We start from the raw sequence: 23,498 nt of genomic DNA on the forward strand, positions 1-23,498 counted from the left end.
TGAGTCGTGCTTCGGTAGCTCAGTTGGTAGAGCACTTGCCCGCGAAAGGCAAAGGTCCCGAGTTCGAGTCTCGGTCGGGCACACAGTTTTAATCTGCCAGGAAGTTTCAATTCTGACTGTATTTGTTATGGAGATAGCTTGAACCCTGAGGAAGACCAAAGGCTACTTTAGAAAGTTATATCCTCTTCAGTATTATTAACATTGTTAAATGTAGTATATGTGAGTGGCATGCACACAACGCTGGCATGATGGTCAGCAACTCTTCGTGTTTATAGATTATTCTGTGACAGTTCAAAACCAATGTTATTGTGTGCTTGGTTTATGATACTGAGTTCCTACAACACCTGGCATAGGTGGTGTGTTTGGTAAGATACAATAAAATCAAACTGTAAGCCTGAGAACCATATTTACCCTATTACTATAAGCCTTGCAAACATATGTCTAGTTTAGCGCATTGTTCTAAGAGAGCTCAAGCTGCAAAAGTTATGTACTTGAATCCTACAACGTCAGAACAATCTCATGTCTGCCAGAACTAGGATGTAGAACATCAGGTGGCCTTGAGAGCTACAGAGACATTACAACAGTCACAAGCCCATCGGATTTTAGCTGCTGAACACCACGCATTCTTTACAGCTTCCAAGACACTTGAAGACTCCCAACGACAGCATCACTTAAATACTGTACGAGAAACAGAGAATAGTTTTACATGTGGAACACGGGAGACTTTTGGTGAGGCTGCATTTGATTATGATCTATTAACGGACTATGTTAATCATATATTAGTCATTACAGAGAATGGATCAAAAATGTAGGCACCATAACACTCAAATGGAAGGGAGAAACAGCTGGTATGTGTTGCTCTGGTGGCAAATTCTTACATCCAGTACTAGGTGAGCCAGAGAAACCCCTAAAATCTCTACTTCTGCATGAATATTGAGCAATTTTTAAATATAATTAGAAAATATAATATGTACTTTCAGATCTGACATACAGAAAAATTATACAAAGACTTTCATTGTGTACCTACATACTGGCACCACATAAATTTTATACATATGTCTCTACACCATTATCTACACAGACATCTCATACAATTACTGGCTTATTTATTCACCATCAGTCATCAAAACAAAACTACCAATATGCAAGTGAAGCAGCAGATAACAGTTGGTTAACCATATAAGCTTCATCATGAAGTTACAACTTCTGTTCCTGATGATATATTTATGAATGCTACTATTATTTTTAAAGTGTGCCTCATTCTTCACAACTAACTGTGTAAGAGAGTAAACTTATTATGGGTATTTTCTAAACAGTTCCCCTCTTGAAATTCATGGATGGACACAAGATTTTATCTTTACAGCATATCTGTGCAATGCATACTTTGTGTCTATGTGTGGAAACACACCACAAAATTATTCCATTTGACATCAAATAATGGAAGTATGAAAGCTATTTTTCTAATCCTTACATCACCATATCAGCAATTACATGTTGCTAAACTCACGTGTTTAAGAAGACCTGCAGTACATGCCCCCCCCCCCCCCAATTCAAGTTCTGGCCAATAAAAATAACCAGGAATTTTGAAAAATCTGTTTTACAGGACAAGGATGAGGACAAGGCAGGAAATTAAATGCATCCTTTGCAAAAGAACTGTTGTGACATTTTGCATGATCAAGCATGACATGCATAGTGGCTTACAGAGAATATATTTAGATGGAGAGAGAGAGAGAGAGATGAATTATAGTACTTACCGGAGCTTCTTCCTTAACAGATACATATTCGAACTCCTCCTCTGGAGATGCAACTGGTCCAGCCTCCACCTGAATGAAACAAAAAGGGTTAAGCACAGGTAAAATGCAGAGCACAAGAAGCACAGATGAAACCAGTCTATTGAATATAAATGATTATGTCACGACCATAAAAATATATGTGCCAGATCAAGACTTAAGCCCAAATTTCCCACTTAATGCGACAACTGACTGCAGGTTCAGTGGCATTTCTATACAGTTTTTGATGGCATCAATTTGTGTCCATATTACTGAAGCTACAACTGCAACCTACCACACTTTCTGAGTGAATGATTTATTTCACCAAAACTAGTTTCAGGCCGGGGCCCATCAGCAAATGAGAGTGACGATTTCTCGTACAAATTTCACATTTTTTATTCTTTATTTGCTGTGCAGCTGTAATCTTTTTCTTCATGTTCACTTTGATATACTTTGAAATCTCTTTTACAGTATTGTTAGATACAAGTGAAATTTGTGCTTTTTGAAATCGTCCATAGTTCCCTTCACTTGGTGAGGTAAAATTTTCATTATTTAATCCATGATGGTTTGGCAACACCACAGCTGTTTTCTTAAATACCACTGAAGAAAAAACTGCAACTAGCCACACTTTTTGAATGAATGATTTATTTCTCCCCAACTAGCTATTGCATTTAACAAAAAATGTCTAGCAGAAAAAGTGATTCCAAAATACATCAAAGCAAACAACAACAACAACAACAACAACAACAAGTAATGTCACTGCACAATCACCGATTTCATCCTCAATGACTCTGCCATTCATTTTGGTGTATTTAATTCATTTTACCAAAAAATGTACCCACAACTCCTGTGATATCAGAAGTGTCCTGTAGCAGATTTACTTCGCAACCTGTTTGCAAGATGCTGCTGAGGTGTCTACACTTTGACGACATGCATTCTGCAGGGTGGAACAGATTACACAGATTCCACATGGTTCTACAAAAACAGATGAGTCTGGTATTCACAAACAGCCACAACTAGACTGTCTGCTTTCCATTCAGTAACATCATGCTGAGACAATCTTCGAGCCTACAGCCGCAGTTATTGAATGTTTTTGGTGACTGATCTCTTTTGAGATACTCAATATTTTACAGATCCCTAAGATAAGCATAACCACAGTTTATGTTCATTATTCAGTTACAATCATTCGGTGAAAATTATACACAAATAGATATGTCATACATTACTGACTTCTTCAACAATCTACAAAAAAGTAAACAATAATATACTAAAGAAAATAAAACTGTATTCATTCCACTGTAAACTGATGAAATTGTTAACATCTGATGGAAGTTATGAAGCTTTTTATTTTTGACCAAATGTTTAATGTCAGGCTTGGTAAATGAGAGTTGAAGACACATCAGGCTGAGTCTATTGTGGTGAAGCTGCATAAGCTGAGAATCCCATTTCACACAAGTATGTTGTTGGGAATGGCAGAAGAACAGTCAGAGCCTCTGTGGCAAGATATGGATATTCATCCTGAATCCTGCACCAAAAATCATCATTGTTTTGGACAATGATTCCATGCTTAAATGTGATGTAATTTCTAAAAAGCAGTCATAGGTTTTGTTTGACATATTTTCTGGCTACTACAAATTTGGTGCAAAAGGCTTCTGAAGCTGTAAATTCATTTTCAGCTTAGTAGTCTGCCCTTATGGAAAATACATCGCATCTCAAAATATGCACACATATCACGGAGACATTGGAGCAAGTTTTCTAGTTCTTTATTGCCAACAAAAACAAGCTGATTATTTTGTTACTAGCATCGAAAACTGATGCTTTTGTCCTTTTAAAGATAGATTTAATTCATTATTTTTTCCAAATAGATATTGAAAAAATCCTAGACTCAACAACCAGTTCACATCACTCAAATGGTCTTTCAATTAAAAAAGATTTTAAAAAAATAGTGTGTCATAAAAGCTCAAAATTCAGCTATTAGTTCGATTAATCTTGTTGAAGCTTTAGCCCGAGTAGGTCACCTAACCTCAGATGGAGCACTTATGTTTTATGTCTGCCCCCACAATCTTCACACAATACTGAGAATGAACATCACTGACAATGGCACAATTTAATGTAACTGATTATTTTTTACTAAAAACAAAGATGATGTAACTTACCAAACGAAAGCGTTGGTATGTTGATAGACACACAAACAAACACAAACACACACACAAAATTCAAGCTTTCGCAACCCACGGTTGCTTCATCAGGAAAGAGGGAAGGAGAGGGAAAGACGAAAGGATGTGGGTTTTAAGGGAGAGGGTAAGGAGTCATTCCAATCCCGGGAGCGGAAAGACTTACCTTAGGGGGGAAAAAAGGACGGGTATACACTCGCACACACACACACACACACACACACACACATATCCATCCGCACATATACAGACACAAGCAGATTGGATATGAGTGTGTGTGCGTGAGTGTATACCTGTCCTTTTTTCCCCCTAAGGTAAGTCTTTCCACTCCCGGGATTGGAATGATTCCTTACCCTCTCCCTTAAAACCCACATCCTTTCGTCTTTCCCTCTCCTTCCCTCTTTCCTGATGAAGCAACTGTGGTTTGCGGAAGCTTGAATTTTGTGTGTGTGTTTGTGTTTGTTTGTGTGTCTATTAACATACCAACACTTTCGTTTGGTAAGTTACATCATCTTTGTTTTTAGACATATTTTTCCCACGTGGAATGTTTCCCTCTATAATATTCATATCATTGATTATTTTTACTGTTCCATCAAGAACCAGTTTTAGGTACAACTTCTTTACCATGAGTGCTTGTCTATGCAGGGTACTGTACCTGGAACTACGGTTTGGGACTTCTCTTTCTGTTAGTTATACCACTCCAGCTGTTTGATTGATTGAGGTAAGAATTGTCATAATTTCTTTTTTTCACCTTCAGTGAGTCATTAGATACCTTGCTGCTTCAAATCATGGAGCCTTTAGTTGTTAATTCACCTTATTGAATCTCATAGTGTTCATTGGAAATCTTTGACACTAATGCTACACCTTGCGGGTGAACCCTCTTTGAAATTTTGATGTGAAATTTGGTTGCAACACCATTAAGCCAACAGTCAATTCTGTCTTCTAATATCAACAATTTAATTTTATAATATGGCAAATGTAGAATAATATGACCACAAGATCTGTAATTTTACGACTGAGTTCAAGAACAAGCACAATTCGAATATCCTGCAGCCTGAAAGCAGAGTGCAGATTTGTCATGCCAAATCGAGTAGGAACTGTATTTTGTGCTGCGCAGCATGGGTTTATATAGCCTTGAGTGGTGAGCATACGTGGCAAAGTGACGAAATCCTTTGGGGCAGTTTGAGGTCTTCACAGATGAGAGATAGACGGAGAGAGCACAGTGGAATGTTCACAGCAAGTGTAGAAAGAGAAAGAGAGAGACAAAGAGCTTTATTTTTTCAGTGTGTGATAAGACTTGATGTGCTTTGTTCTTTAGGTTGATATGATTTCGGCAGAGCCCTTACAGATGGCTTGTGGAGCCCCAAGGCTCCAGAAAGCACACACTTAGTATCAATGGTCAAGAGCAATGCTTGTGCCCGATCTGAAATCAATCCCAGACTTCTTTCTTTTGCATTTCTCTGAACACACCTTGCTTGCCAGCTGCTTCTAGTTTTCTAAAACTACATCCACGGTGTGCTCCATTCTCATCCAAGCTAGCATTCTGAAGGGAGACATTATGAATAACTAAAGAGTTTGATACCTCTTTGCCAACTCACAACTTTTACCTTACACCTCAGACTATTCCAGAGACCAGTATGTCACCACACCTAAGATTTTGTATTCTTGTTAGTCGGCTTCACCAACTCACAGCCAAACTGTCAACTTCAAACCTAACCTTGGCCTTGGGGCTGCACTACAGGTCAGTCTGTTACCAGAACACACATTCCACAATGTAGAAAGAAAAGAAACATTGTCAATGTTCTGTTCTTCTTCTGCCTGCGCACTTATGACATCGCATGCCACATCACTATTACGCAACAGGACGAAGCCAATATCTGGTATCGGTGCGCTAAACTGACTTGTTCCACATTCTGCCTTTTGATTCCTGGGGGAACTTCCACACCTGAATGGTGCTAGGTTGATGTGCACACAATGAGGTGGGCGGAGGGCCAATGCACAGTGGCAAGGACAGAGTACCACATCATGCTGTACCCAACAGAATCATATTACTGAGTCTGCATGCAGCATGTGGTTACTGGGAACATAGAACATTTAGCACTAATTTTCGTGTTAGTTTAGATACAGTGAAAGTACTTTGCAACTGTAATGTTCGTTATGGATGACACGTCACAAACATGACAAATACTACATTAAGAGGTGACAACGGAGCATATACATTTCTCTATATACATTTCACTAGGACAGTTAGAAGCAGAAACAGTGGCATGATGTGGCACCAATCCTGGGACTGTTAGTTTCCATGGTAGGAAATGGCTGGAGTGTGATGTGCGGGACAGAGATAGAGAACACACTGGCTATGCTCCAAACTATTCTCCATCTCTCTCTAAAGAATGCATCACACAACTGCTTTCTCAACTGCATACCAATACAGTAATGAAAAGACCTCGATTACAATGTCCGACTAAAAATCGGCAGCATCAGTGGAAATAACTTTTCACACCTGTTCTCTCAGAGTAACTCAACACCACAAGCAACAGTATTTTACAGCAAAATTGTACTATTTTCAAAACCTACTAATACTTATGACAAATATAAAAGTTGAGAATATCCTAATCAGTAATATCATTTGTTTATTATTGCCATGACAAACTTCAGTAAGCAAATTATTTTCCAAGGACTACACACATCACAGACAAAACTGAGGTGGTTTTATTCACCCTACAGCAGGAGGCGATACTAAGATAATTATTATTTCTGGAAAACAATACAGGGTTTGCCCGGAAAGTAATGGATCACTTTTTTTTTTTATTTATTGATTGGATATGTTCAAAAATTTAAAGTTCTTCAAAGCATATCCCTTTTGCACCAATGAATTTTTACCAGTGCAGTTGCCATGATTCATAAGCTTTCTGGAATTCCTCAGTTGGGAAGCTCACTAGGGAACCCGTGAATGTAGGTTGTGCGTTGTTGACCGACTGCAGGTGTTTTCTGTTTTAATGTAAAGTTTAACACATATATTTCAGAATGACACAACACATATAAGTCACAGAGTAAGTTGACAAGCAAGACATGTGTACACGTTAGCATTCGAATGAGCACTAAGTCCCAGTCTAGCGGCCGCTGCTCGGCTTGCCGCTTAGGTGGCGCAGCTGCTGCATGGCTGGCAGACAGCGCCGCACGTAGAGGACGCATGTAATTGCGCGGCGGCACTTTGAATGATTGACAAGTCACAACACTTTTCCCCCCTTTAAAATTGTTGCACTGGTCCTGATGGCGGAGTCCTGGAGATGGCTAACGTCCATAGGCGTTGTTTGACTCGCCGTAAAGTCTCGAGGAGGCGGCTTCCCGTACGGACGGAAGTGTCCCCAATGTTAACGGGTCGAGATGACATGAGACGTAGGGGTCGAATCTGCTGGGGCCCCCTGCACCAATCTGCCCGTTGCGGCAAGTCCAGTTGATATGACAGGAGACATGGGCGATGTGTCGGCGTCCGTTGGAGGAGGAGGCGAGTAGATTGGCTCTGACAGGGGATGGTCATCCGGATCCTGCATGGGCACGTCTCCTGGTGGCGTCCGTTCTTGTGCTGGCATCGCGATGACGGTGAGAGGGCTGCGTTGTGAGTATTGAGAGATGCCAAGATCCTGAGCGTCAGGTAGAGCCGAAGGTGGTGTAGCGGCATTCGGAACAGGCGTTGCCAGCACACGAGGCCGAAGCTGGTCGGAATGACGCACTGCAACACCCGTGTCCGTCTGGATTTCATACAGGCGTCGGCCACGGTGTCGTAAGATGCGGCCCAGGCTCCATTTTGGCCGCCTGCCATATCCCCGTACACAGACGAGGTCGTCGGCGGTGAACCGGCCAAGTGAAGGCACCCGCGGCCGTGAGGTGGAAGGCCGCAGAAGATGAAGTAGCGTGCGGGGCTGTCGGCCATGTGAGAGCTCAGCCGGGCTGTGGTCGCTCATGGGGGTGAAACGGTAAGACGCCAGGAACTGGAGAAGTGCCTCATCAGCAGCAGAAGAAGTCAGAAGTTTCCGCATCTGAGCCTTAAATGTGTGGACCAGTCATTCAGCCTCACCGTTTGATTGTGGATGGAATGGCAGGGCTGTGACATGCATAACGCCATGACAAGCACAAAAATCCGCAAATTCGGAAGAGGCAAATTGCGGACCATTATCAGTAACAATAGTAGAGGGGAGGCCTTCCAAAGAAAAAATGCGGGCGAGAGCACTGGTGGTTGCCGCGGTGGAAGGCGACGTGCAACGGACAATGAAAGGAAAGTTAGAGTAGGCGTCAATTACAAGGCGCCAATAAGTACCTAAAAAGGGTCCCGCAAAGTCAGCATGAATGTGCTCCCAGGGCTTCTCTGGCGAAGGCCACGGTGACAAAGATGACTTCGGAGCAGCGGCCTGTGACGCACAAGGGCCGCAGGCAGAGACCATGTGTGCTATTTCAGAGTCGATGCCAGGCCAGTACACATGACGGCGCGCCAGAGATTTTGTGCGAGACACACCCCAGTGCCCTTGGTGAAGGAGGCGCAAGACTGAAGCACGCAAAGACGCAGGTACCACAACACGCGGCGAAGCATTGTCAGTGGAAAGGAGGATAACACCATCCCTAGCTGTGAGGCAGTAGCGCAAAGTGTAGTAGTTCCGCAACGGATCAGAAGTCTTAGCGGACGGGCCATCTGGCCAACCCTTCTGAATACAGCGTAAAACCCGGGAGAGGGTAGGGTCAGAACCTGTAGCAGCCGCCAGCCTGTCCCCAGTGATGGGGAACCCGTCCACAACCCGCTGCTCGGCAACATCCAGGTGGAAACACAAAAGTTCGTCCCTATCGAATGCCAGATCAGGACTTATGGGAAGGCGAGACAGAGCATCAGCATTGGCATGTTGAGCAGTTGGCTGGAAATGAATCTCATAATTGAAACGAGACAAGTAAAGAGCCCAATGCTGGAGGCGGTGTGCAGCCTTGTCGGGAAGTGACGTTGATGGATGAAACAAGGAAACAAGTGGTTTGTGATCCGTAACAAGATGAAATTTTGAGCCATAGAGAAAAACACCAAACTTATGAAGAGCATAAATAATGGCCAAAGCTTCTTTTTCAATTTGAGAATACTTTTGTTGGGCATCCGTGAGCGTTTTGGAGGCATAAGCAATGGGTTGTTCCGAACCATCAGAAAAACGGTGCGCAAGGACTGCACCGACCCCGTATTGAGAGGTGTCTGTGGCAAGAACAAGATGTTGGCCAGGTCGATAAGTAGCCAGGCACGGGGCCTGTTTCAGCATAGTCTTCAGTTTCTGGAAAGCCGCAACCCATGACGCGGACCAGTGAAAAGGCACGTTTTTATGCAACAGGCGATGCAACAGCTGAGCCACCGAAGCTGCAGACAGTAGAAACTTGTGATAGTATGCTATTTTCCCCAAGAAGCCCTGCAGTTCCTTAACAGATGTAGGGCGAGGAAGGGCATCGATTGCCGCAACAGTTTGCTGAAGCGGACGAATACCCTCCTGAGAGAGTTGAAACCCCAAGTACATGATAGATGCCTGAAAAAATTGTGATTTCTGAAGATTACACTTAAGACTGGCGGTCCGTAAGACATGAAAAAGTGTGCGGAGATTTTGAAGATGTTCTTCAGTGGTGGAGCAAGTGACAACAATGTCGTCCATGTAATTGATACACCCAGGGACAGGGAGCAATAATTTTTCCAAGAATCGCTGAAAGAGAGCAGGGGCGTTGGTACTGATAAAGGCCGAAAGGCGTGTTAAGGACCAGAAACTGCCGGGAAACAGCGTCGAGAGGAAGTTGATGATAAGCTTCTGACAGGTCAATTTTAGAAAAATACTGGCCTCCAGCACCGAGCGAGGTGGCGCAGTGGTTAGCACACTGGACTCGCATTCGGGAGGACGACGGTTCAATCCCGTCTCCAGCCATCCTGATTTAGGTTTTCCGTGATGTCCCTAAATCGTTTCAGGCAAATACCAGGATGGTTCCTTTGAAAGGGCACGGCCGATTTCCTTCCCAATCCTTCCCTAACCCGAGCTTACGCTCCGTCTCTAATGACCTCATTGTCGACGGGACGTTAAACACTAACCACCACCACCACCACCACCACTGGCCTCCAGCAAGTTTAGTGAACAGTTCTTCAGGACAGGGCATAGGGTAAGTGTCGATGAGGCATTGAGCATTTCCAGTGGCTTTGAAATCGCCACAGAGATGAATATCACCATTTGTCTTAGCAACGACAACGACAGGAGAGGACCACTCACTTGAAGTGACAGGAAGCAAGACCCCTGAAGTAGTGAGACGATCCAACTCCCATTTTACCCGATCACGAAGGGCCACAAGAATGGGCCGAGCCCGAAAAAACTTAGGCCGAGCAGTGGGTTTGAGTGTGATATGAGCTTCAAAGTCGTTTGCACGGCCTAACCCAGGAGAAAAAAGGGACGAAAATGTCGTCGACAAGGAATCCAATTGGGCATAAGGAATAGCATCATAGACGATATTGACAGAGTCATCTACGGAGAACCCAAAAACACGAAAGGCATCGAAACCAAAAAGATTCTCTGCATTACTCTGGTCGACCACAAATATGGGAACAGTGCGAACGACGGTTTTGTAAGATACCTCAGCATTAAACTGTCCCAAGAGAGAAATCTTCTGTTTATTGTACGTCCGTAATTGCCAGTGACAGGTGACAGGAGTGGAGAACCCAACTGAAGATACGTCTGAGAATTAATTGTAGTGGCAGCAGAACCAGTATCCACCTGCATGCAAACATCTCGACCAAGGATTTGGACAGTGGGGAATAACTTCCCTAAAAGGTAAGAAGTGCAATTGACAGACAACACAGAATCAGAATCAGCGTCATGTTTGTGAACATCATGTATGCGGTCGGATTTGCAAACGGAAGACACATGACCTTTCTTTTTGCAATTGTGACACACAGCCCAACGTTGGGGACAATCCTCGCGTGAATGTTTCGTAAAACACCGTGGAGATGAAGGAAGTTGCCGGGGGTTTTGCTGTAGTTTCTTAGCGGGTTGTTTACGGTTAGGCCAAGACTGCGCGTGGGAGCACACTACGGCCACGTCGGCCGGCGGGGACGCGCTGCACGCATCATCAACAGCGCACAGAGGTTGTATTTCCCCGACATCACCCCACGCCTCTATTTGCGCCCCAGCGGCGTGAGAAATTTCAAGACTGCGCAATGGAAAGACTTCATCTAGAGTCGGATTTGCCAACTCAAGGGCACGTTGCCGAACTTCTTTGTCGGGCACCGACCGGATAATAGCATCCCATACCATGGAATCGGCAGAGGATTCTTTGTGAACGTCAGTAACAAATTGACACTTTCGACTGAGGCCGTGAAGTTCAGCAGCCCAAGCGCGATAGGATTGATGTGGCTGTTTTTGACAACGATGAAAGGCAACACGAGAGGCGTTTGCTTTTGAAAATAGACAGACAGAAGTGAGCACATTTCAGCAAAGGACAAAGACGCAGGATCCTTGAAAGGAGCCAATTGCGACAACAACCGATACATTTGAAGTTAAATCCAGGAAAGGAACAGAGACTTACATGGTTGTTCGTCTGTGACATGAAATGCCAAGAAGTGCTGTCAAAGACGTTTTTCATAATCAGAACAGTCTTCTGCCGTCTCGTAGTAAGGAGGAAAAGGAGGTATAGCCAGGAAAAGGAGGTATAGCCAACGACGAGATACGCCCCGCATTTGACGCCACGGCGAAATCGCGAATCGCCGCTGTTAGATGCGTTTGCTGTTCAAGGAGATTTTGCAATAGTTGCTCGACAGTAGCCATGGAAACCAGTGGGTCAATGGTGAAAAGGAAAAATCCACTACCTCGTCGCCAATTGTTTTAACGTCAAGTTTAACACATATATTTCAGAACGACACAACACATATAAGTCACAGAGTAAGTTGACAAGCAAGACATGTGTACACGTTAGCATTCGAATGAGCACTGAATCCCAGTCTAGTGGCCGCTGCTCGGCTGGCCGCTTAGGTGGCGCAGCTGCTGCATGGCTGGCAGACAGCGCCGCATGTAGAGGACACGCGTAATTGCGCGGCGGCACTTTGAATGATCAGCGAGTCACAACACTTTCCTTTGGGGTATCTTTTCACTCTAAAACATGAAAAAGTCTACCATGGCCATGTCAGGACTGTAGGACTGCTGCAGCACCATTTTCACACCGGTCTGGGTCAGGTAGGCCATGACAACAAAGGCGGTGCGAGATGGAGTGTTGCAGTGGTGCAGTTTCCATGAAGCACGGAACTCCTTCCACACATAAGTGACCCTGTGATTCAATTTCTGGACTACTTCCTTGTAAAACTGAGCACTGATGATCTGTCCAGGGAGGACAAAAACATGGTGCACCGTTCTCCTTGCACAAAAAAAGCAATGAGCAAGGACTTTAGATGGGACTCACTTGTGCGAGCCTCCTCCTACCACAGCAATGATGTCCTGTGCCATTCCACACTCTGCCTCTTTGACACTGGATCTTATTGAAAGACGAGTGATTAACCCCTTAGCTGACAATGTCGTGTGAGAGACGTAGCGTGCCGACCTGGCCAAACATCACCTAGATGTATCAGAGACATGGTACGTTTACCGCGCTGAACAAGCACATGTCGTGTGAGACACGTCGTCAGTCAGCCATGCCAACTGTAAACAGAACGTCTCTGACAAGTTGCGGAGCTCATTGAGTACACACGGCCTACACAAAGTGTTCTTTGTCGCATTCGGACCTGCTGACATTACAAAAATACTTTCACAACGTTCTCGACATGTAGCAAACGTGTTCACGAGGAAAGGGAGACATGTGGTGGCATAGCCAACAATGATTTTGCAGGATATTTTGATAGCGGCAGTGACAGTGGTAGCGACGTTTTACCTCCTGTACGAAAATGGTGTAAGCGGCTGGTGATTGAAGATGATACTGACGAAGAAGAGCAAACCTACCAGCAACAATCAGAGTCATGGACGTGGCAAAAGGAAGACAATGAACCAACAATCTGGACGTATACGGAAATTCCCAGAATAAAGGAAGCAGCTTTACAGCATGTGAGTACAAGTATAGGAGAATTACACATTTTCTAAGTAATATTTAATAGTACATTTTGGGAAAACATCATAACTGAGGCAAATAGATATGCACAAGATGTACTCAACAATGAACAGAAGGGATGAAAAATAGACCAAAAGTGGTCTCCTATAGGCTGTAATGGAATAAAAATAGACATTGCACTATGTATAATCATGGCTGAAGTAAGGAAACTGTCGATTCAGATGTATTGGTCTAGGAGGACCGTTACAGAAACGCCAATATTTTGGAAGATGATGCCATTCAGGAGATTTCTGCACATAAGTAGATTTCTGCATCTGGCGAATAACAGTTTAGCCAACAACACACACAAGCTGTACAAACTAAGGCCAATCACAGATACGTTCAATCAAAAATTTAAGGAAGTGTACACAATGCAAGAGAATATTGCCATTGATGAATCGTTAATGAAATTTAAGGGGTGCTTATCCTACAAACAATTTAACCCATCAAAACGAGCGAGCTTTGGTATTAAAATTTATAAATTGTGTGAGTCAAGTTCAGGATATTGCTATGATTTGAACATATACACGGGTAGTGACAAACGTGATGCTGGTGGTAGTGCCTCTGAAAGTGTAGTTCTAGAACTATCACAGTCAGTATTACACAAAGGGCATACTCTATATTTAGATAACTGGTTTTCTTCACCAAAACTTTTCAAAACTCTCCTCACCAATAAAACTAATGTGATTGGAACAGTGCACTCAAACAGAAAAAAATATGCCCACAGACTTCCTGAAGGCAAAATTAAAGAGGGACAATATACAGTGAGGAGTTGTAATGGAAAATTGGCACTAAAATGGGAAGATAAATGAGACATTTACATGCTTTCCACAAAACATTCAACAGCAGAAATGATTGCCACAGACACACCTCTCCGCAATGCGTCATGAAAACCGAAATGAGCAGTAAAATAAAATAGAGGCATGATTGGAAGTGATCGCGAAGATCAGATGCTCACATGCTTCCCTGTGATGAGAAAATGTATCAAAGGATACTGCAAGATATTCTTTTATCTATTTGATGTTGCTTTATTTAACATGTACATTTTATATTACAAAATATATTGCGGCAAATGACACAGCAAGAAGAATATAGGATTCACATTGCAGAATCATTGTTGAAAACTATACCTCAACCGGAATATAATCGGAAGGGACGATTAGCATCCGGCGATATACCACAAAGTCTGCATGCGCAACATTGGGCACATTTTCCCAAACATATTGATCCAACACCATCAAAAGTAAATCCTGCGAGAGCTTGTGTAGTGTGCAGACAGCATAAACGACGCAATGAAACAATGTGGGAATGCAAAAAGTGCAGAGTTGCATTACATGTGCCAGATTGTTTTGAACGATATCATACAATCAAAGACTATTAAATTCGTGCACATGTCATTGTGAAGACATTGCACTTGAAAATATGTTTGCCAACATATTAATGTAATAGGTCTCAGAATGTTTTGAACAAAACATTATACAGTCTTAGATCATTGCATTGTTGTGAATATTATTATCAAGATGTATTTTATCAATGTATGTTTGCTTATTAAGGGAAGTAAAATGTTTGTGAATATATCATTGCGTTTGAGACAATGAATGTTTCGTTTCCAATGGTCAACTAACGTCATTATTTATGAAACCTGTAGAAATGTCACGTTACTGGTATCTCACACACACGTTCTTACAAATCCCGAGGGCATCTGCACGACTTCTGACACCACCAGGCGTAGTGCACCGCAGCCTTAGCGTATGTAAGCACCGGGAATCGTAAGGCACATCCGTACCTTGCAGCCGCTTACGGCTCACGCTAATGGAACTTAAATCGTAAGGCAAAAGATTAATATGCAGTGATCACACTGTCAAGAAAATTGGAATCATATTCACAGAGTTGCTCAAATTCTTCACACACTTCCGCTCAATGCTGCTTCTGTGCATTGGTCAGAAGTCCGGGCACCAGTATTGCGCAAATCTTCCGCACAGTCAAGTCTTTCGATACTGCCTGACCATTTTTGGCTAGTCACGTAATTCTGACATTGAGTGAACACTCATACAGTGGTGTGATTTCAGTAACTGGCACATTCAAGTCACACGATTGTCTATTTGTGAAGTTGACAAGCTTCCTGCATGGTGACCTCCTCCAGACCTTCTCTGAACGTCTTGTTCCACCGGTTCGAACTGTAATCTAGACGACTATGTGGGGGTCCATGGAGGTAGCCGTCCTAACCCTCCTAGAGCATGAGGCAATTGAGAAACATACTGCTGGAAAGTAAACACTCTACAACCGGTTTGACGGCTCTGCGACATATAGTCTCATAAGAAAAAAACTGCCACATATTGCTTTCCGCACACACCCTGTATACTTGCGTAAAACTCTAAATTTACACATTTACTTAACAAAATTAGTTGTATCAACTTTACTGTATGATTAAATGATGATGGCGTCCTCTTGGGTAAAATATTCCGGAGGTAGAATAGTCCCCCATTCGGATCTCCGGGTGGGGACTACTCAAGAGGACGTCGTTATCAGGAGAAAGAAAACTGGCGTTCTACGGATCGGAGCGTGGAATGTCAGATCCCTTAATCGGGCAGGTAGATTAGAAAATCTAAAAAGGGAAATGGATAGGTTAAAGTTAGATATAGTGGGAATTAGTGAAGTTCGGTGGCAGGAGGAACAAGACTTTTGGTCAGGTGATTACAGGGTTATAAATACAAAATCAAATAGGGGTAATGCAGGAGTAGGTTTAATAATGAATAAAAAAATAGGAGTGCGGGTTAGCTACCATAAACAGCATAGTGAACGCATTATTGTGGCCAAGATAGACACAAAGCCCATGCCTACTACAGTAACACAAGTTTATATGCCAACTAGCTCTGCAGATGATGAAGAAATAGATGAAATGTATGACGAGATAAAAGAAATTATTCAGGTAGTGAAGGGAGACGAAAATTTAATAGTCATGGGTGACTGGAATTCGTCAGTAGGAAAAGGGAGAGAAGGAAACATAGTAGGTGAATATGGATTGGGGGGAAGAAATGAAAGAGGAAGCCGCCTTGTAGAATTTTGCATAGAGCATAACTTAATCATAGCTAACACTTGGTTCAAGAATCATAAAAGAAGGTTGTATACATGGAAGAATCCTGGAGATACTAATAGGTATCAGATAGATTATATAATGGTAAGACAGAGATTTAGGAACCAGGTTTTAAATTGTAAGACATTTCCAGGGGCAGATGTGGATTCTGACCACAATCTCTTGGTTATGAACTGCAGATTGAAACTGAAGAAACTGCAAAAAGGTGGGAATTTAAGGAGATGGGACCTGGATAAACTGAAAGAACCAGAGGTTGTAGAGAGTTTCAGGGAGAGCATAAGGGAACAATTGACAGGAATGGGGGAAAGAAATACAGTAGAAGAAGAATGGGTAGCTCTGAGGGATGAAGTAGTGAAGGCAGCAGACGATCAAGTAGGTAAAAAGACGAGGGCTAATAGAAATCCTTGGGTAACAGAAGAAATATTGAATTTAATTGATGAAAGGAGAAAATATAAAAATGAAGTAAATGAAGCAGGCAAAAATGAATACAAACGTCTCAAAAATGAGATCGACAGGAAGTGCAAAATGGCTAAGCAGGGATGGCTATAGGACAAATGTAAGGATGTAGAGGCCTGTCTCACTAGGGGTAAGATAGATACTGCCTACAGGAAAATTAAAGAGACCTTTGGAGAGAAGAGAACCACTTGTATGAATATCAAGAGCTCAGATGGCAACCCAGTTCTAAGCAAAGAAGGGAAGGCAGAAAAGTGGAAGGAGTATATAGAGGGTTTATACAAGGGCGATGTACTTGAGGACAATATTATGGAAATGGAAGAGGATGTAGATGAAGATGAAATGGGAGATAAGATACTGCGTGAAGAGTTTGACAGAGCACTGAAAGACCTGAGTCAAAACAAGGCCCCGGGAGTAGACAAAATTCCATTAGAACTACTGATGGCCTTGGGAGAGCCAGTCATGACAAAACTCTACCATCTGGTGAGCAAGATGTATGAGACAGGCAAAATACCCACAGACTTCAAGAAGAATATAATAATTCCAATCCCAAAGAAAGCAGGTGTTGACAGATGTGAAAATTACCGAACTATCAGTTTAATAAGTCACAATTGCAAAATACTAACGCGAATTCTTTACAGACGAATGGAAAAACTGGTAGAAGCGGACCTCGGGGAAGATCAGTTTGGATTCCGTAGAAATGTTGGAACACGTGAGGCAATACTAACCTTACGACTTATCTTAGAAGCTAGATTAAGAAAAGGCAAACCTACGTTTCTAGCATTTGTAGACTTAGAGAAAGCTTTTGACAATGTTAACTGGAATACTCTCTTTCTAATTCTGAAGGTGGCAGGGGTAAAATACAGGGAGCGGAAGGGTATTTACAATTTGTACAGAAACCAGATGGCAGTTATAAGAGTCGAGGGGCATGAAAGGGAAGCAGTGGTTGGGAAAGGAGTGAGACAGGGTTGTAGCCTCTCCCCGATGTTATTCAATCTGTATATTGAGCAAGCAGTAAAGGAAACAAAAGAAAAATTTGGAGTAGGTATTAAAATTAATGGAGAAGAAGTAAAAACTTTGAGGTTTGCCGATGACATTGTAATTCTATCAGAGACAGCAATGGACTTGGAAGAGCAGTTGAACGGAATGGACAGTGTCTTGAAAGGAGGATATAAGATGAACATCAACAAAAGCAAAACGAGGATAATGGAATGTAGTCAAATTAAATCTGGTGATGCTGAGGGAATTAGATTAGGAAATGAGACACTTAAAGTAGTAAATGAGTTTTGCTATTTAGGGAGTAAAATAACTGATGATGGTCGAAGTAGAGAGGATATAAAATGTAGACTGGCAATGGCAAGGAAATCGTTTCTGAAGAAGAGAAATTTGTTAACATCGAGTATAGATTTAAGTGTCAAGAAGTCATTTCTGAAAGTATTTGTATGGAGTGTAGCCATGTATGGAAGTGAAACATGGACGATAACTAGTTTGGACAAGAAGAGAATAGAAGCTTTCGAAATGTGGTGCTACAGAAGAATGCTGAAGATAAGGCGGGTAGATCACGTAACTAATGAAGAGGTACTGAATAGGATTGGGGAGAAGAGAAGTTTGTGGCACAACTTGACTAGAAGAAGGGATCGGTTGGTAGGAAATGTCCTGAGGCATCAAGGGATCACAAATTTAGCATTGGAGGGCAGCGTGGAGGGTAAAAATCGTAGTGGGAGACCAAGAGATGAATACACTAAGCAGATTCAGAAGGATGTAGGTTGCAGTAGGTACTGGGAGATGAAGAAGCTTGCACATGATAGAGTAGCATGGAGAGCTGCATCAAACCAGTCTCAGGACTGAAGACCACAACAACAACAAGTTGTATCATAAATTACTTATGTAATTAATGACTAAAATATACAATGGACACACACATATTGTTAAAAAGCCCATTTACTGATATTTCGCCACAACAAACTGCTAAAGGACAGCACTGCTATGAGAAATGCAGCAACTATTCATTTTAAGAAAAGCTTACTTATAGAATCTCAGTCCCATTACACAAATTATTCATATCAAGTTTCAATCATATATAATGATCATCTTCAGATCTAGATGTTCACAATTCGTAAGTGGTTAAAATATTTGAGGTAAAAAATTAAGATTTTCTAACACACCAGCATCAAACCATCCACAAACTTTTGTGCTAGTACTACTATTAATGTTTTATGTAGCAACAGACACCCCCCCCCCCCCCCCATGAACCACGGACCTTGCCGTTGGTGGGGAGGCTTGTGTGCCTCAGCGATACAGATGGCCGTACCGTAGGTGCAACCACAATCGAGGGGTATCTGTTGAGAGGCCAGACAAACGTGTGGTTCCTGAAGAGGGGCAGCAGCCTTTTCAGTAGTTGTAGGGGCAACAGTCTGGATGATTCACTGATCTGCCCTTGTAACACCAACCAAAACGTCCTTGCTGTGCTGGTACTGCGAACAGCTGAAAGAAGGGGAAACTACAACCATAATTTTTCCCGAGGGCATGTAGCTTTACTGTATGGTTAAATGATGATGGCGTCCTCTTGGGTAAAATATTCCGGAGGTAAAATAGTCCCCCATTCGGAATCCGGGCGGGGACTACTCAGGAGGACGTCGTTATCAGGAGAAAGAAAACTGGTGTTCTACGGGTCGGAGCGTCAAATGTCAGATCCCTTAATCAGGCAGGTAGGTTAGAAAATTTAAATAGGGAAATGGATAGGTTAAAGTTAGGTATAGTGGGAATTAGTGTACTTCGGCGGCAGGAGGAACAAGACTTTTGGTCAGGTGAATAAAGGGTTATAAATACAAAATCAAATAGGTGTAATGCAGGAGTAGGTTTAATAATGAATAAAAAAATAGGAATGTGGGTAAGCTACTACAAACAGCATAGTGAACGCATTATTGTGGCCAAGATAAGACACGAAGCCCATGCCCACTACAGTGGCACAAGTTTATATGACGACTAGCTCTGCAGATGACGAAGAAATTGATGAAATGTATGATGAGATAAAAGAAATTATTCAGGTAGTGAAGGGAGACGAAAATTTAATAGTCATGGGTGACTGGAATTCGAGAGTAGGAAAAGGGAGAGAAGGAAACATAGTAGGTGAATATGGATTGGGGGTAAGAAATGAAAGAGGAAGCCACCTGGTAGAATTTTGCACAGAGCATAACTTAATCACAGCTAACACTTGGTTCAAGAATCATGAAAGAAGGTTGTATACCTGGAAGAGGCCTGGAGATACTATAAGGTATCAGATAGATTATATAATGGTAAGACAGAGATTTAGGAACCAGGTTTTAAATTGTAACATATTTCCAGGGGCAGATGTGGACTCTGACCACAATCTATTGGTTATGAACTGTAGATTAAAACTGAAGAAACTGCAAAAAGGTGGGAATTTAAGGAGATGGGACCTGGATAAACTGACTAAACCAGAGGTTGTAGAGAGTTTCAGGGAGAGCATAAGGGAACAACTGACACTAATGGGGGAAAGAAATACAGTAGAAGAAGAATAGGTAGCTCGGAGGGATGAAGTAGTGAAGGCAGCATAGGATCAAGTAGGTAAAAATACGAGGGCTAGTAGAAATCCTTGGGTAACAGAAGAAATATTGAATTTAATTGATGAAAGGAGAAAATGAAGCAGGCAGAAAGGAATACAAATGCCTCAAAAATGAGATCGACAGGAAGTGCAAAATTGCTAAGGAAGGACGTCTAGAGGACAAATGTAAGGATGTAGAGGCTTACCTCACTAGGGGTAAGATAGATACTGCCTACAGGAAAATTAAAGAGACCTTTGGAGAAAGGAGAACCACTTGCATGAATATCAAGAGCTCAGACAGAAACCCAGTTGTAAGCAAAGAAGGAGTATATAGAGGGTCTATACAAGGGCGATGTACTTGAGGACAATATTATGGAAATGGAACAGGATGTAGAAGAAGATGAAATGGAAGATATGATACTGTCTGAAGAGTTTGACAGAGCACTGAAAGACCTGAGTCAAAACAAGGCCCCAGGAGTAGACAACATTCCATTAGAACTACTGACGGCCTTGGGAGAGCCAGTCATGACAAAACTCTACCATCTGGTAAGCAAGATGTATGAGACAGGCGAAATACCGTCAGACTTCAAGAAGAATATAATAATTCCAATCCTAAAGAAAGCAGGTGTTGACAGATGTACAAAAATTACCGAACTATCAGTTTGATAAGTCACAGCTGCAAAATACTAACGCGAATTCTTTACAGACGAATGGAAAAACTGGTAGAAGTCGACCTCGGGGTAGATCAGTCTGGATTCTGTAGAAATATTGGAACACATGAGGCAATACTGACCTTACACCTTATCTTAGAAGAAAGATTAAGGAAAGGCAAACCTACGTTTCTAGCATTTGTAGACTCAGAGAAAGCTTTTGACAATGTTGACTGGAATACTCTCTTTCAAATTCTAAAGGTGGCAGGGGTAAAATACAGGGAGCGAAAGGCTATTTACAATTTGTACAGAAACCAGATGGGAGTTAAAAGAGTCGAGGGACATGAAAGGGAAGCAGTGGTCGGGAAGGGAGTGAGACAGGGTTGTAGCCTCTCCCCGATGTTATTCAATCTGTATATTGAGGAAGCAGTAAAGGAAACAAACGAAAAATTCGAAGTAGGTATTAAAATCCATGGAGAAGAAATAAAAACTTTGAGGTTGACATTGTAATTCTGTCAGAGGCAGCAAAGGACTTGGAAGAGCAGTTGAACAGAATGGACAGTGTCTTGAAAGGAGGGTATAAGATGAACATCGACAAAAGCAAAACAAGGATAATGGAATGTAGTCAAATTAAGTCGGGTGATGCTGAGGGAATTAGATTAGGAAATGAGACACTTAAAGTGGTAAAGAAGTTTTGCTATTTGGGGAGCGAAATAACTGATGATGGTCCAAGTAGACAGGATATAAAATGTAGACTGGCAATGGCAAGGAAAGTGTTTCTGAAGAAGAGGAATTTGTTAACTTCGAGTATAGATTTAAGTGTCAGGAAGTCGTTTCTGAAAGTATTTGCATGGAGTGTAGCCATGTATGGAAGTGAAACATGGACGATAAATAGTTTGGACAGGAAGAGAATAGAAGCTTTCGATATATTGTGCTACAGAAGAATGCTGAAGATTAGACGGGTAGATCACGTAACTAATGAGGAGGTATTGAATAGAATAGGGGAGAAGAGGAGTTTACGGCACAACTTGACAAGAAGAGGGGACCGGTTGGTAGGGCATGTTCTGAGGCATCAAGGGACCACAAATTTAGTGCTGGAGGGCAGTGTGGAGGGTAAAAATTGTATAGGGAGACCAAGAGATGAATACATTAAGCAGATTCAGAAGGATGTAGGTTGCAGTAGGTACTGGGAGATGAAGAAGCTTGCACAGGATAGAGTAGCATGGAGAGCTGCATCAAACCAGTCTCAGGACTGAAGACCACAACAACAACAACAACAACAACAACGTAGCAACAGAAATGGTTATCAGGGCTTTGATGCCACTGTGTGAGAATTTCTTTATAATTATTTACTTCTGGATGATTGCTTTTGTCTAAAAGATTCTGACCACTAGTCATGAATCCTGAGATCAGTATAAATGGTCGAATTTAGTTATCAATTATTTATGTCATGGAACTGTAGAAATAAATTGTTCCAGAAACAAATTGTAGTAATCACTGAAACCTCAGAATAGATGGTCTTGAAGGGAAACCATTCCACAAATGAACTTTTCAGTTTCTTTTTATTTTGGGTTCAACATGTCACAACTTTTATTTTTGATCACAGATTTTCTAAACGTTACCTCTTTCTTAGTTTCATCTGCAGGTAACACTTCCTCCATGTTTGAGTTTCTGCATTCTTCATATTCAGCAATACGTACAGATTTCGAATGCCCTTTCAAAGCCATAGCCATACATCTGTTTTTGAATAGCTTCTCTCACAAATGTTAGATGCTGCCGTATCTGTCCTGTCTTAACTGAGGTAATATCATATCATATTTCTCTTAGGTTTCATTATGACCAGCTTTCACAGTTGTAAGTGGCTGTTCTTCCCCCATGAACCATGGACCTTGCCGTTGGTGGGGAGGCTTGCGTGCCTCAGCGATACAGATGGCCGTACCGTAGGTGCAACCACAACGGAGGGGTATCTGTTGAGAGGCCAGACAAACATGTGGTTCCTGAAGGGGGGCAGCAGCCTTTTCAGTAGTTGCAGGGGCAACAGTCTGGATGATTCACTGATCTGCCCTTGTAACACCAACCAAAACGTCCTTGCTGTGCTGGTACTGTGAACGGCTGAAAGAAGGGGAAACTACAACAGTAATTTTTCCCGAGGGCATGTAGCTTTACTGTATGGTTAAATGATGATGGCGTCCTCTTGGGTAAAATATTCCGGAGGTAAAATAGTCCCCCATTCGGAATCCGGGCGGGGACTACTCAAGAGGACGTCGTTATCAGGAGAAAGAAAACTGGTGTTCTACGGGTCGGAGCGTCAAATGTCAGATCCCTTAATCAGGCAGGTAGGTTAGAAATTTAAAAAGGGAAATGGATACGTTAAAGTTAGATATAGTGGGAATTAGTGAAGTTCGGTGGCAGGAGGAACAAGACTTTTGGTCAGGTGATTACAGGGTTATAAATACAAAATCAAATAGGGGTAATGCAGGAGTAGGTTTAATAATGAATAAAAAATAGGAGTGCGGGTTAGCTACCATAAACAGCATAGTGAACGCATTATTCTGGCCAAGATAGACACAAAGCCCATGCCTACTACAGTAGTACAAGTTTGTATGCCAACTAGCTCTGCAGATGATGAAGAAATTGATGAAATGTATGATGAGATAAAAGAAATTATTC

The 23,498-nt window shown here is 42.2% G+C and overlaps 2 protein-coding genes across 10 annotated transcripts in view; one reads left to right on the forward strand and one right to left on the reverse strand.

The window, feature by feature from the left end:
* LOC126210633 (zinc finger protein 239-like) overlaps positions 1 to 23,498 on the forward strand; it is a 468,318-nt gene that overhangs the window by 429,988 nt on the left and 14,832 nt on the right. The window contains exon 9 of one of the 2 annotated variants that reach the window (XM_049939948.1): positions 4,589 to 4,664. The exons of the other annotated variant lie outside the window; for it this stretch is intronic. Coding sequence (XP_049795905.1) covers positions 4,589 to 4,655 — 67 coding nt within the window. The 3' untranslated portion in view covers positions 4,656 to 4,664. The remainder of the gene's footprint in view (positions 1 to 4,588; positions 4,665 to 23,498) is intronic. 2 annotated transcript variants of the gene reach the window in all.
* Positions 1 to 23,498, reverse strand: part of LOC126210630 (zinc finger protein 501-like) — a 157,674-nt gene that overhangs the window by 109,200 nt on the left and 24,976 nt on the right. For all 8 annotated transcript variants that reach the window (XM_049939940.1, XM_049939939.1, XM_049939936.1 and 5 more), the window contains one exon: positions 1,755 to 1,823. In XM_049939940.1, the coding sequence (XP_049795897.1) occupies positions 1,755 to 1,823 (69 nt within the window). The remainder of the gene's footprint in view (positions 1 to 1,754; positions 1,824 to 23,498) is intronic.

This window comes from Schistocerca nitens, chromosome 10, assembly GCF_023898315.1.
Source record: "Schistocerca nitens isolate TAMUIC-IGC-003100 chromosome 10, iqSchNite1.1, whole genome shotgun sequence".
NCBI classification, from domain to species: Eukaryota; Metazoa; Arthropoda; class Insecta; order Orthoptera; family Acrididae; genus Schistocerca; species Schistocerca nitens.